The sequence below is a fragment of the Lepus europaeus genome, chromosome 5, assembly GCF_033115175.1.
Source record: "Lepus europaeus isolate LE1 chromosome 5, mLepTim1.pri, whole genome shotgun sequence".
NCBI lineage: Eukaryota > Metazoa > Chordata > Mammalia > Lagomorpha > Leporidae > Lepus > Lepus europaeus.
Genome location: NC_084831.1, coordinates 105,161,752 through 105,177,816, shown reverse-complemented (window position 1 = coordinate 105,177,816; position 16,065 = coordinate 105,161,752). Strand labels below are relative to the sequence as shown.

At 35.6% G+C, this 16,065-nt stretch overlaps 1 protein-coding gene across 3 annotated transcripts in view; it reads right to left on the bottom strand.

Annotated features, from left to right (window-relative positions):
* CEPT1 (choline/ethanolamine phosphotransferase 1) overlaps positions 1-16,065 on the bottom strand; it is a 38,954-nt gene that overhangs the window by 5,010 nt on the left and 17,879 nt on the right. For 2 of the 3 annotated variants that reach the window (XM_062191945.1, XM_062191947.1), the window contains exon 5: positions 3,711-3,795. In XM_062191945.1, the coding sequence (XP_062047929.1) occupies positions 3,711-3,795 (85 nt within the window). Of the gene's footprint in view, positions 1-3,710; positions 3,796-11,317; positions 11,403-16,065 lie in introns of all 3 variants that reach the window. The other variant, XM_062191946.1, reaches the window with a different exon arrangement.

Here is a 16,065-nt window from a genome sequence, read left to right as displayed (position 1 = left end):
CAACACCTTTATATCAAGCCTGCCTGGAGTTTCTATAGCCTCCAAGACTTGGGAAGATTAAGAAAACCTTTGGGTCTTGTCTATCCCATTAGGGGAAAATACTCTGGATTCATTCATGAAGCTATGCATCCAAATAATGACAATCTGATGTAATAAATTTTAAAAAAGATCAAGAGACACAAAATCTTAAATTCTCAGAATCTTTACCAGATTACAATGGACAAGTTTGGTCCAACAGCTTGGATTAAAGCAGATTAGTATCAGTATTAAACTATTATACTAGTTTGCTAATAATAACAGGGTCTTAGCAAACTTCAACAGAAATAGAAAGTACCATTTTGAGCTTCTTTCAATGTGGGAATGTCTCTTTGTAAATCATCTTAATATAAGCTAATCCCACCAAAATATAGAAAAACGTTAACATAATTTTAGTGTCCACTAAGTGTTGGAGGAAAATTATCATGTCTGAGTTATTTAAGTATAAGTGTATTTTCAGATTTTTTTAAAGTTCAGAAGAAGCAAATAATTTACACAGAAAGTATTCAATGAATCCTGTAACATCACCTGCAAAAACATGCATTCAGTTGCCCTAACTGGATTCCAGAAGATGTCTCATGATTTAATATACAGTTAATCAAGTACCACAGTTAAAAGAACCAACTATCAGTAAAAGTAACATTTAATAGTTCTCTTCCAAAGTGAGAGGATACTCTCTCTCTTTTTAAATTTTTTATTTATTAGAGGGAGGGAGGGCGATAGGGAAGAGGAGGTGAGGAGAGAAAGAGAGATAGAAAACAAAGAACATGCCCATCTGTTATCAACAGCAAGGCCCGGGCAGTAAACTGGTAATTCAATACAGATCTTCCACATGGGTGACAGGAACCCAATTACTAGGGCCAGGCTGGAGTCAGGAGCCAGAGCTGGGAACTGAACCCAGGTACTACAGCATCCCACTGGCCTGTCTGCTCCCACCCCACCCCTTTTGAGAGTGATATGATAGATGATAGTTCTAAGACATTCCAAAAGGAGATTGTCTTTGGGGTATCAATACACAAAGTGTGTTTTTTGTTGCTTGCAATGTATAGCCCAAAGAATGTCTTTTGTGTATGTAGATGTAAATCACTTACTTACCTTTCCAAAAGAGCTGATCTTCTGGAATCAACCTTATGTAGACTTTTGTACTGTTTTTGTTTGTTTTTTAATCATAATTTTTTTTTTCTAAATATCAGTAAAAGCCATTTAATGTAATGTAGATTTGGAAAGCAACTTCTATTTTATGGCCACAATCTTAAAAGAGATGAAAATGTCAAAGCTGAGCCCTAAATAAATCTTTTCTCCATTTTGGCACAAAAATAAAAGGGAATGTTACATGTAATAATTGTTCCTGAACATAATACAATTCAAAGCGGCATGTTCAGAATGAACCCATAAGCCAAATAAAAAGAAAAAAAGCAATATTTGTTAAAAACATCCCTGATCCAAAAGCCCAAAAGTGCTCCAAAACCCAAAATTTTTCAAGTTCCAAGCTTTGAATTTTGAGTATTTCAGATTTGCAATTTTTGGATTAGGGATGCTCAGCCTATAAAGTATATGCAAATATTACCAAATGCAAAAAAAAAAATCTGAACTCTGAAACACTTTTCATCCTAGTATTTCAGGTTAGGGATATTCAATTTGCATGGTGGTCTGCAGGTTTAACTGTGGGAACCTGTGCCGGCAGTTGCTCAAAAAAACACTGCATATTTCACTAAGTCTTCAAGTATCACCAGGGAAGACAGGCCCTTCCCTTCCAGTTTAATGATGCTAACAACAGGACCGATGACGTTAAAAATGGGCAGGTGCCTGGGAATCTGCTTTCCTGCTGCAACCTAACCTCATTTATTTTTGAATTGGACTGCTAGATTTAGGAACTCCATTTCAGTCCTGAATCTGAGTTCCTCAGACAACTTTTTAAAAACATACAATAAAAAATATGAGTATATTATCTTAATTACAAGTAAATATAGGACTAAATACTTGATCTTTTTAAAATAAAAAATACTACATCTGTTAGGAACATGTACAGGTTTTAAGTACAAATCCTACTTGAAAAGGTGAAAAGTATACCTGAAGCAATTCACTGCCAGGTACTACCCAAGAAATTAGGATATGTATATAACACATGTATAGATAACTTTGTTTATAATGTTCTATGCATTCCCACATATACCAGGATAATTAGGTATATAAAACCAGATGATTTGATTTGTTTTGAAATGATCTAGTCAGAAGTCCTGTTTTTGGGATCTGGTATATTGAACTTTTATAGGCAATATACCTATGTTCAAGATAGTAAAAATAATTCTGGGGAGGCAATTTTGGTATGCAACAAGTCCTATGAAAAATAATCCATATAGTCAAGGGAAATAAAAAAATTAAGTGGGGGTTGGGTTAGGCTTTATAATATGGTTTCAAGAAAAAAAATCTATTCTTCCCTTCCTAAAAGGTGAAATTATAAAAAAAACTAATCTACTTAAGAGTAAAAATGATAAAACTCCTATCTCTATACATTAGTCTCAAAGCCAATAGGGTCTCTATAATGAAATCTATGGCATACACATACAAATACAGGGTATTTTAAGAAGTTCATGGAAAAATGGAATTAGAAAATAATATGTATTTCCCATTAATTTTTTGAAAACCCCACATATGTGTACCTGTGCCTGTGTATTTTGTACATGACTGTGCATGTGTATGTGTGTGTACTTTATATGTGACTAAACAGTTTTGTCGGCCCCAATTATTCTGATTTTTTAAGAGTTATATTCATTTTGGCTTAGTAAATCTTTTTGATAAAATCAGATTGACTAAATTAGAAACACTGTGTTGTGAAGGGGTGGTACTGGTGGTAACCAGCAGTTAACTGATTACCAAGGAGTACAAACTACTTTGACCCAGATCTGGAAGAACATATTCAAACCTTAAGAGCAGCAGTGGCTTTTTTCAAGTGCTCATTATTCAACTAATCCACAAACTAACTTGATGAGATAAATACTACTATCCTCTTCATCTTACAGAAAAAATAGGCTACAGAGAGTTACATAACAGATCTGATTCACACAACTGGCAGTGGAACCTAGATTAAATGCAGTCAGGTTCCAGAGCCTGTGCTCTTGACCCTGATGTTGTATTCCCTCTCTCAGAGGTCTGTGAAAAAGAATGTGTTTGTAAGGTGACAATATTTCAGTTCAGGTTGAAAATCAAGATCCTAGCCCCACTTAAAATCATTTCACAGCAGTGATTTCATCCAATAAGCACTTAACCTATTTTAGGGCCAGAATGATTGAGCTTTAAGCAAATGAGAAAAAAGCTAGTAGATTCATGTAGTTCAGAAAGAGAATAAAAGATTAACTTTGTCGCTGGTTATTTTACTACTTTACCTGCTGTTTCCTCATCTGTATGATGAGATGACAAAAATAATTCAGATTCTCAAAGGTCTTAAAAAAATAACAGCCTTGGAATGGAGAGACCTAAGGTACTATATAATTTCCAGTAGTAAAATTTACCATGCTTTCAAGAGAAGTCTACGTCTACCGTTTGCTGTGACTTTTCATTTTCACAAGAAATGAAATAGTCGTACACATTACCTTTTAATTGGATTATCCTATATTAGAAAACACAAGCAAAAGACAACATGCATTACATGGGATACACAATGTGAACAAAGTTACCATAGATTGCCAAAAAGGTGGTCCTCCAATCACTGCCAGCAAATGCATGATTATTATGAAGATTTGCACTTCAGTCACATCAATTCTGATTAGGTACAAAAAGCCAAAAAAGCAGAATTACTCAAAACAATTTCAAGTTAATTACTTGCAAGCATAGCAGCATTCCTCTATCATGCACAATAGGGAAAAAAAAACTCTCAAATATTGAGGAAAGGGGAAAAAGAAGTGTCAAAAATTTGTTATGAGCAAAATCATGAAATCCAGAGCCTTTTAATTTGATGAATTTCACAGAGCAATAAAAACCCCCCCTTTTCAAAATAAATTTCTGACTCAATGAAGTTGGGTTGAAACTATGGCTTGACCTTTCCCACCACAAAAAAACAGATGTGAGTGTGTTTTTTTTGAGTATCAAGCAGAGGGTTATACTGCATTACTCTGTAACATGAAATTTTGAAATAATGCTTTGTAGTATCAAATGAGAGTAATGATAAGCTTTAACTAAGATAACATAAATCAGTGATACCTTGAAAAATGTACTGCATTTAAATATATTTATTTAATGCCTGCCATGAAAAAATTTAATTCAATTCTCAATCCAATTATTTTTTTTCACTAAGGTTGACTTTCTAAGATTTCTGGAAAGAAGATACTGAAACAGCCAAGAATTAGCTTTGGGGTTGTTGAAAATGATGTTACAGTTAAGAAGAGACAAACCTGGTGCCAAAACAGGGCAGTAGAAATTAGAAGCCTGAACGTCTGAAAAAAAGAATATGGGCAAAAAGATTGAGAAGCAAAGCATGTACTGGTGTTTCCTTCCTTCTGTAGATGAACACTCTGTATAATCTTAAAATCATCTTTCTCTGATTTAGGATCCAAATGCTTTTTTACTTTTGAGAATTTCTCCTACAAATATATTTGCACAAAATGGTGTAATTTACTACAGAGTTATTTATAATAGCTAATTAAGAAAAATTTCTTAATGAGGGTGTGGCTATATAAATTATGTACTTCCCGAGAGGGGAATATTCTGCATATTTTAAGAAGAGTGGAGCAGGGCAGCTCCCAATATATTGATACAGAAAAAAATTAAGGATATATTAAATGAAATAAAAGTTATAGGATATATATGGGCTACTTTTGTGTAAAAAAGGAAGAATATAATATTTTATTTTTGTCAGTAATTGCACAACAAATTTCTGGAAGGGTGCACTGTAAACTAAGTGGTTGTCTACTAGGGAGGTAAGGGTGGAACTGGGTAGCTGGCAGGTAAGAATGAGTGTTTTTACTATATACCTTGATCATGATTGCTTTTCAACAAGAGTGAAAAATCTACTTTAAGAAAGTCATTCAAAGGAAAGCAGGTATCAACAGCAAGGGGGTTCAATTCCTAAATAGCCCCCATTTCTAATATTGATACTTAAAGCAAATAATCTATAATGGGAGCCTAAGGTATACCAGCTCTCATGCCCATAAGTAACTGGATTGAAACCAGTTTCTTGCAATGAAAGACTGATTTATGCTCTAAAATGTTTTTAAATAGAAGTTTATTTGGCTGCAAACATACAGTGATGTAGTTATCTTGATATACATACTTACTGGAAAAATATGGACTGAATTAGGCTAAAAAGAATCTTTAGAGCTAACCTGGTGAGTGGTGTTGCCAATAAGGGGAATTACACTCAGTAGCAGACTCAGGAGACTAAGCAGGTAGGTGAGGTGTCGAAGATGATCGACTCTGTCTTGGGTGGAGGAGGGCAGACATCTTACAACATTTTGCTGGATATATGAAGTAGCCTTTTGGAAGGGGAAGGGCCAGAAGTATAGAATTACAAAATAAAAATGGAGGGAACCTCATGCAATTAATCTTTGTACTATGGATGAATATAAAAGAGAACAGGAAATATGAATTCTTAGGGAAAGTTTTATGGCATAGTCTTTTTGAAATTTTGGGAAATATAAATTGTTGAACTATTGAGATCCTGTCATTTTATTTAGCCAAAAATGTCCTCATGTTAAAAGAGCCAAGGAATGCTTACTTACCAGTTGGTAGTTAGTCAGGGATATTTTCTCCTACTTGTTTATCTGATTTAGAGCAATCTTTTGAATTCCTTCTACTCTGACTCAAGAGAACTGCCTACCAATACTCCTGGAAAAATTATAGGTCTGATCATGACTGTCAGTGAGAAAGGGTGCAGCATAAAGCCATTCCCAGGGATAGGAACCAAGCAAGAGGGACAGGTGTCAGAAAGTGATTAACAATATGAGTTAATGGCTTTGTTTAGAAGAGAGCTAGCTATGTGACAGCCCACTCTGCACCTTTCCACTAGGAAGTCTCTCAGTCTGGGCTGATTATTTATTTTAACATGTATTAGGAGGGGCTCATTTTAATCTTTCTAGCCATGCAGAACAGACACAGTTATTTAGAAGGGACATTATTACATAGAGGCAGGAATTTGCATTTCTGTAATCATTTCCTTTTTCTTATTATTACAACTTTAACAATGGAGAATCATGAGTGATAATATTCCCAAGTGCTGGGACTATTCCCAAAATAAAAAAACAAAGAAACTGACAACCACTACTATAACTCCCCAATTCAAAAAGCGTCCTTCAAGACACAAGGGATTCGTGAAAGAGTACCCAAAACACCAAAATGATTAAGAAAAATTTGAGAAAACAAATCTCTTATCTGTGGCATTAGATTTCCACAGCCTATAGTTCCAGAGGAAAAAAACTAGATGATACTAAATTTTCTGTAACCATGAAGGTACACATGAAGGTATTTGAATATCTTGACTGGTATTTGATATCTTGAATATCTTGACAGAGTATTCATTCCATAATGAATACTTTGCTCTGATAAGAACACATTTAAATTACTACATGTCAGAAAGAAGCATTGTTATGATGTTGTCATGCAAGAAAAATAGAAAAAAGCAAATCAGTTGTAAGTCTAAGCTCTCCAATTTTTCTGAAGAGAGGCTATAGGCATGGTAGTCCAAGGTAAAAATAAGTTACAATATCCATTATTACTGCCCCACACTCCGCCTTGGTCAACCATTCCCTACACTATAGTGACCCGATTGAGAAAGAGGTAAAAGAACAAAGTGTCCACAAATGATGAATTTTAACTTCTAAACAAGGGAACAGAGAATCTCTGGTTGGAGGGAGGATGTCAGGAGCCTTCATTACCATACAAAGGCAGTTACTACTCTGGAAACAGAAAATGGCTTTTAAAGGTGGTAAACAGGGTGTTAAAGCCAAACTCTGTAAGTTTGCTGACTATGCAAAAATTCTGTTTTCAAAGTTTCATTTTTAGTTTTCAGTGTTCGGAGATAAACCTAATAAATGTACTTGGTTTGAATTCCAAGACTCTGTATTAACTGGGGAATATAAAAAGATTTAAATGACATTCTATGTGAATTAATAAACATGTTAATAATCTTTTTTTCCAGAATTTTCATTGTCTTTTCCTACTAAAATAAGAAAAGACAATCTAATCTACTTTTCTATGAGTAATGATATATATAAGATACACTTGTATTTAACTTGTAAACACAGTTTTGCTAAACTATAAAATATAAATGTGCTGCAATTTGGGTTGGCTATTAGTTTGATTAACAAAGAATATTCACTAGGCATAAATATGCAATGTCAAAGAAACCTCCATCTGTACAATTTGACCAATGAGCTACTGTTAATAAGAAACATTTTGTTGAAAGTCATTCATTTGAAGGCAGCTGTCTAGAATTGTACATAAAGATTACTATTACTATGGATCTGTACTTATTTGTAAATGTAGTTCAAGTTCTAAGGAACTTATACATAACCAGATCAATATACTTTACGGGGAATCCCAGGGGTGGGAGACATGTTGGTGAAGTGAAATAAAGATCAGCCTAGAAATTTAAAATACTGCTTACCAATATGCTTTGGTTTGCATATATATTACTTTGGCTCATGTGTTAAAGGTCAGGTCCCTGAAGTCTTGTTATTGGTTAATGGATTAAGGGTGGAGGCCTTATCAATTACGATGTTTAGAAGGGTAGGCTTATTGAGAGAGCCTTAGGTCACTGAGGGTGTAGACATAGGTAGTTCTCATCTGTTTCCTGGCTACCATGTGATCCTTTCTTCACACACAATGCCACTGCCTCACCATATGACTGAACCAACAGGGCCTCCAAAAGACAGCCAAAATAAAATCTCCTTCCTTCATAAGTAACTTGTCTTGGGTATTTAGTTGTAGTAACAAAAAACTAATGTATAATATTTTTACTTTATACCCTTGATAAGAGGCAAATTGGGTACATCAATTTGAATTTGAATTTAATAATTAAATAACATTAACCATAAAGCTGAGTGTGTATTTTTAAGAAAGGTTCATTTATTTATTTGAAAGTCAGAGTTTCAGATAGTAAAGGAGAGAGAGAGAGAGAATCTTCCATCTGCTGGCTCACTCCCTAGCTGCAAAGGCCAAGGCTGGGCCAGGCTGAAGCCAGCAGTCAAGAGCTCTTCCAGGTCTCCCATGTGGGTGTCAGGAACACAAGTACTTGGGCCACCTTCTACTGATTTCCCCAGGCCATTAGCAGGAAGCTGGATTGGACACGGAGCAGCTGGGATACGAACTGGTGCCCATATGGGATGCTGGTGTTGCAGGTGGTGGCTTAACCTGCTATGCTACAACAACAGCCTCAATTATGTGCATTTTTAATTCAAGTATTATATACAGGGAAAATAAAGCTCAGTGTTTATTTCTGAAATAAGCTATATTATCAACGAATGACTATATGGATCCTCAGATTTACTGAGACAACTAAAAAGGAAAAGTCCACTGAGTAACTGAGTAATTGGAAAAAAATACATCCAAAGGCTAGATCAGAACAAGTGCTTTGATATAGAAAAAAACAGAGTAGAGGCCTCACATTAAAGGGGTAGCCTATGACCTTTGGAAATTGAAGAACTAAATGGAGAGTTCTCTCACCTCACTTAGTGTTGAACCTAGAGTTAGGGATCATGGACTTATCTTCCTCTCTAGCACAACCAAATTCGGAAGAAATTTGTAACCTACTGGAAGTTAAAAACACAGGTCTTAGTATAATACATGATAATGAAAACTTATGCCAACTTATGCCAATGAAACTTCTATCCCAAGCAAGCACTGTGGGAAACATATTACATTTCTAATCCTTCTAATTTTTCCAAAAATTTTTCTTCTAATTTTTTTCCTACGAGGTAGGAAAAAAAAATAACCATTTTATAGATGATAAATTTTAATCAGAAAGGTTAAGTGACTTTTAAAATGTTACAGAGAAAATAAAAGAAAGAATTTTGAAACAAATGGAGTGTTCATATGATGTGCTTAAACTCCTTTAATTTTTACTCTACCAATCAATTGGGGCAAACATTTATTCTAAGCTTTTTTTTTTTTTTTTTGACAGATAGAGGCAGACAGTGAGAAAGACAGAGAGAAAGGTCTTCCTTCCATTGGTTCACCCCCCAAATGGCCGCCACGGCCGGATCTATGCTGATCTGAAGCCAGGAACCAGGTGCTTCTTCCTGGTCTCCCACACAGTGCAGGCGCCCAAGTACTTGGGCCATCCTCCATTGCCTTCCCGGGCCACAGCAGAGAGCTGGACTGGAAGAGGAGCAGCTGGGACTAGAACCCAGTACCCATATTGGATGCAGGCACCACAGGCAGAGGATTAGCCAAGTGAGCCATGGCGCTGGCCCCTGTTTTAAGATTTTAATTATCCATTACTAAGATGTTTGTGAATTTCAGTATGATGCCCCTGCACTTGAACATAATTTCATCAATAATGCTAGAATACAACAGGCAAATGCTGACAAAGTTTAGATGCTAATAAATTAATTTAGAAACAAATTAGTAAGAATCATTCTTTCTAAAATTTTCCCTCCAAACTTTGTTTAAATAAAAAAAGTACATCAGAAAATTTCATTCTAAAGATCAAATCAGTTAAGGCAACAGAGTAAAAGAAGAAATAAAAAACTCTTCAAGTTAGTAACTGGTAAAAGTGAAGACCCTGGAGAAGACAGAAAATATTGTGAAAGCACTTTTTCTGATGTTAAAGTTCATTTGTTTCCAGAAACATTTTAAAAGAATTTACTTTAATAAAAATGTAGGGTACTTTAATATAGATAAACAAGATGAAAGTAAATAACACAGTCAATATTCTGACCATTTCATTAAGAACATTGGTAGAGACCATTGGTGAGTATCATTAATAACAAAAAATCAAAAATTATAAATCTAGACAGTGCGATGAGCATAAAATTACAAGTTTTTGGAGAAAAGCATCAGAAAATGGTGTAAGGGTAATGAAGGAAGCTAAAGATACATACTGAACTATGCACACTGTAGGAGTGACTCTCACAAATAATTATGCAAATACATTGTAAATTCAATTGACAATGGCATTAGCTTTGTTCCTAGAAATGTCTATAGTACTTCTCAGTACTGTCCACATTCCAAAGTTATTCTTTGGACTATGCATTGAATATCCCTATTAATTTGTCACCCAAACCATCATTCTTGCCATTGAATAACTGGATTTACAAAGCTGCAATATTCCTTCAGAAAGAACTCTGCTAACAAGACATTCATTGTTTCTATTATATTTTGAAGTAATATTAATTCTTTGTGTGGGGGAGTAAGAGGACTTAATGTTGAAAACCTAATACAGCCTTGTATTGCTTAGAATGATCTATCAAGTTTTCATATGAATGGCTCCCCACCATTCCCTCTGAACTATAAAGTAAATTAAATCTAAGCTCTATTTTTTCTTGTAAATAAACTTTTCATACTGAAGTATAAAGGATTCTGGGATATCTCATTGGAAAAACATTTCCTAATAAATGTTTTTGAATTTAAAAGCAGTAAGAGAATAATAACAACTCTGAGACGAAAAATATATATCACACTTCGTACTATCATTAGGGAAATATGTATTATTAAACAAAAAGAAAACTGAAAGAGGAAGGTATTCAAAGTATGACTATGGTGACATGAAAAGCTAAGGATATCTAACCTTGAAAGCAAACTAAGAGGGGAAAACATTATCTAAACATATAGAAATGACAATAGCTTCTAGTATACATTTTTGAATTAAGATCATTGTTAATCTAAGCAGAAGAATCAGTATCAGAATGCTCAGAGAACATGCTAGGGAAGTTAAGAGAATAAGCAGAATTTTTCTTTTTATTTATAAGGAGTTCTTTCATCTTATCTAAGAAAAACTCTGCTTGCTTTATTGTTTTTAAAATAGAAATAGAAAAAAATCCTGTTAATGGTGGAAAGGTATTTTTTTAAAAAAATGGAGCAAAAATACTAGATATAATGGATACAAGGAAAAGAAAATCGGCTCTAGCATTAAATTACAAGAATATTACTTTAAAAATTGTTTAATAGGGTGGATTTTTATTGCCCTATTGTATATTAAAATTATTTTTTCCTAATAACTTGTCTGTGAAATACCATAAGAAAGACTTTTGAGTTTTCACTTTTTAATTACTCTGTGCATGACAAAGGTGCTGTCTTTATTGAGTTCACGCCATTGTTCATCAGACAGCATGAGTACTCTGGCAGTTACCGTGAAGTTCCAGAACCAAGGCCCCAGGGTTCCTGTGAGAAGCTGGAATACTATAATTATGATCTGGGACTCTGTAACATCGAATCTATGCATAAGAAAACAAACATTTCAATATAACTTTACTCAGAATTTTTGCTAAAGAGCCTTCCTAAAACAAGCAGCAAGAACAGATTTAAAAGGTAACATTCTCGTTTCTCCTATAAAGACACCTACATTCAATGATACAATTTACACAGTACTGTACTGTCCCTATGCATACACAAATACTTCTAATACAAATTAAAATATAAGTTTAAAAAAGTAGAACAGTAACACACTAAAACAGTGGCATGTAAGTAGGCAGCTAGAAACACTAGTGCTAAAAATACAGGGCCAATTCTCAATTACCTAGGAGTGGTGAATATGACTTGCCAAATAATCACGCTGGCTAAGATGCAGGTCCTCTAAGCGTCAGAACATATCTAGCCTTCCCTGTAGACAGGAGTCCTTCCAAGAAACTCCAACGTACAATTTGAAAAACATCTCATACCATCATACTCCCTCACTGCTCCAAACCTCATCACACTCCTACCTCTGCTCTCTCAAACACTCAGCACACACATGTGGAGAGGGTAACTGGGGAAGAAACTAATCAAGAGTGACTTCTCTTTGCATATAGTGAGGACACAAATCAAATTGGCCATCTCCTTATTCTATTTCCTGATAGTCCCTAGTCCAGCATCTTTTCCTTCTTCCTCTTTCTCTTCTTTGAAACCGGCATTGCAATTCTCTACTACTGTGAATTAAGTTTATTAGTTGTAAAAATAAGTAAAACATTTGGTAAATCATTAAAGAAGTTTTGGAACACTGATGGTTAACAGAAAAAGAGCAGCAGTAAATAGGCTTCAAATAAAAACTACACCAATCAAAATTAAGAATTGAGGAATGCTAATGATACTATATCTGCAGTTTTACCTGATGATCTGAGAACCCAAATTACAATCTAGGTTAACACAAATGGCTGTTTTAGGGGATAATCTACAACAACTGATAAAATTAAATGGACAGAGATGGCGTCCAACTAAATGAATCACTGCTGAGAAAATAAAACACATGGGAAAACTAGAAACTAAAAGCTAAAAGGAAAATCTCTGGTATTTGATAACTCATGTGTTAAACCTTAAACATTTAAAGATACGCAGATTCTAAATAGGTATTTGATAGAACATTTCCAAATTCTTAATCCATACAAAATGAATTATACATTAATAAACATTTTTCATTACTAGGAAGTTTTTAAATTACTCTTTAGAAACTACTTAAGATAAGAAGATGAGCTGGATTTGACAGACTATCAGTGGAATACAAAGTGCATTAATTTTTTTAACTATAGAAAAGAAAAATGGTAAGTTAATTTACTTTTATAGAAATAAATATCTGGTGGCAGAGTTTTTAGCAATGTAAATATGAGGCTTTAGAGCATGAATTGAAAAATGTAGTACAAATGAAGATCAATACTCTGATTATAATAAGCACACCAGAAACAGTATCTATAAAATTAATAGACCCACAGAATTCAAAAATAGAACATCAGAGATAATCTAATCCAAAATTCTTATTTTTATAAATGAGGTAATAAAGCCCATGAAAGTTTTGATCCTTGCCCAAGCTGATTCAAACAAGGTAATTTGTAGATAACTGTTGGTAGTAACATTTGAGCCAAGATACACTGACCTGAGATCAATTTCTTTTATTCTTTTCAAAAGATGTTAAAAGTGTGTTTTTTTTTTTTGCTTAAATGATAATTTAAATAACAGTTCTGTCTTTACAGTAAGAAGAGTTTTTAAAACTCATTCTTTGCTTAAATCAAATTTTATTAAAGATTTTTTAGGGTTTCTAAACATCTAATTTATAAAAATGATTCTATACATACAAGTTACATAGAATTTAAGGTCTTATTTCTCAGCATTTACTTTATAAAAATCATTCCCTATATATAAGTTATATATTAAAAGATATCTAGACATAGAGGGTTAGGCCTTAAGAGAGGGCTTAGTATAATCCATGAACATTTTAAGGAACATTTTTACAAATATTTACTAATGAGCTTCAATTCCAAATACCTATCTTGTACCAACCAATCCTTACTTGAAGTTCTCTAACTCCATTTCCCCTGTAAACTTTTATATTCGGGCTAGTGAACATGCTTAGGGCTGAGGTGGGCCAGAAGGGTCCCAGTGAACAGTACTCATCTGTCAGATCTCTACTTGCTTAGTGGAGGGGCAACACATGGAAAGGGTTCTACCTAGATATTGAACAATGGTACTAGCAATGTGCAAGGCAGCTGTTAGCTATAATCAAGCTATGTTTGAGAGTTGACTTTGTTCTTTCCTTAAAAAGCAAAATAAAATTTTGAGTTTCTCCTACACACTTACAAGATTTACTTTAATATTTAATTCATTTTCTATTTATTATATATGCTCTTGAAAAAATATGAAATGTAAAATGATAATAAGACTTCTTTAGGGATGTCTATATACCATCATTGCATTGCTATTTTGAAAAATATCTCTTTTTCTAAAGATTTATTTTTATTTATTTGAAAGTCAGAGTTACAGAGAGAGAGAAGAGGCGGGGGGGGGGGTAGGGAGGGAGAGGGAGAGGTCTTCCATCCGATGGTTCACTCCCCAATTGGCTGCAATGGCCGGAGCTGGGCCAATCTGAAGCCAGGAGCCAGGAGCCTCCCCTGGGTCTCCCACTTGGATGCAGAAGCCAAGGACTTGGGCCATCTTCTAGTGCTATAGGCCATAGCAGAGAGCTGGATAGGAAGAGGAGCAGCCAGGACTTGAACCAGTGCCCACATGGGATACTGGCACTTCAGGCCAGGGCATGAACCCGCTGCACCACAGCGCCGGCCCCGAAAAATTTCTCCTTAAATGTAAAAGAACTCACAGCATATTTCTATGAATGCTGTTGTTTGCTTTTTTTTTTTTTTTTTTAAGGTTTGTTTTATTTATTGAAAAGACAAAGTTAGAGATAGAGGGAGAGACAGAGAGCTCTTCCATCTGCCGGTTCACTCCCCAAATGGCCACATCAGCCAGGGCTGGGCCAGGTTGAAGTCAGGAGCCAGGAGCTTTTTCTGAATCTCTTGGTTGGGTGGGGAGACCCAAATTCTTGGGCCATCTTCTACTGCTTTTTCAGGTCCTAGCAGGGAGCTGGATCCAAAGTGGAGCAACCTGGAGTTGAACCACTTCCTCATGTGAGATGCTGGCACTGCAGATGGTGGCTTAACCTGCTACACCACAATGCCAACCCCTGTTGCCTGCTTTCAATTCAGAAAGTAATTCAGTGTTGCTTTAATATAAATGTAGGATTTTTGAACGCTGAATACAATTTCTCAAATCAAAACCAATCCCTTGGGGTTGGCACCGTGGCTCACTTGGCTAATCCTCCACCTGTGGCGCTGGCATCCCATATGAGCGCCAGGTTCTAGTCCTGGCTGCCCCTCTTCTAGTCCAGCTATCTGCTGTGGCCCAGGAGGGCAGTGGAGGATGGCCCAAGTACTTGGGCTCCTGTACCTGCATGGGAGACCTGCATGGCTCCTGGCTTCCGATCGGTGCAGCGCCGGCTGTGGCGGCCATTTGGGGAGTGAACCAACAGAGGGAAGACCTTTCTGTCTCTCTCTGTCTAACTCTACCTGTCAAAAACAAAAAAAACCCAAAAAATCCCTTATTAAACTAACAATTTATATTTTGATGTTAAATTCAGACTGGCTTCAATATTTCTAGATTTTAAAGCAGTTTTATAAGGAAGCACTTCAGTCCCAGAGACAGAATTTCCTATCTAGTCCCTCTTTGTATTAGAATTCCTTTGGTCTTACTCCATAAATCACCCCCACCCTTCCTTTCTTCATTCTAGTGAATTTCTTCCATACACGTGTAATTTTCTCATTAAAAATACAAAACCTTCTTTCCTTTGAGCACACTCTCTCCCCTCTAGCCAATGCCTCTTTCCTTCCCACCACAGCCACTCATTTTTATAAGTAACTTGTGTAATGTGTGTTAAGTAGTAGTCTACTTATTTATTCTATTCAAATCTCACTCCTTTCTAAGTGGCTTCCACCCCACCATTACACAAAACTACTAGGGATGGTTCATCTTGCCAAATTCAATGTACACTTTCCTGTCCTCATTTTGAGTCTTGGCAGAAAATTCACCCCTTTTCTGGCTTTGCAATTCAGAATGCTTCCTCTGACTCTTGCTGTTCAGTAATTTTCATGGGCTTCTTTCTAGGCTTGCTCTTGAAGTTTTCTGCTAACCACATTCTACTTGGATAGCTAAAATCTCTCATTTACATTTTTCCAGGTAGAACTTCCCTTTTAAACAGGGTCCTGTTCCTGTAGTGCCTTTTTCTACCTTCCACAGAACCACGAGAAGGAGGAACTGGAAGTCATTCCAGTCTCTGCCTGCTCATTCATTCCCTCATCAACAGACTATGTCCTATAATTTTTGCCTCTTAAGCCCCCTCCAACCTATCCCATTTGCTGCAATAGCACTGCCACAGTGTTCATTCAAGCATCATCATTCCTCACGTTAATTATGCTGATGCCTCCTAAGAGGTCTCCTTATTCATATCACAGCCTACTCTAATTTACCTATCCTCTGCTACAATGATGAACTGATCTCTGTAAGTGGCACTTTTGTCCTCTCCCTGCTTTGGGTCCTACAAAGCTCCCTACGGATTCAGGGAAAAAGCCCACATTTCCTGGC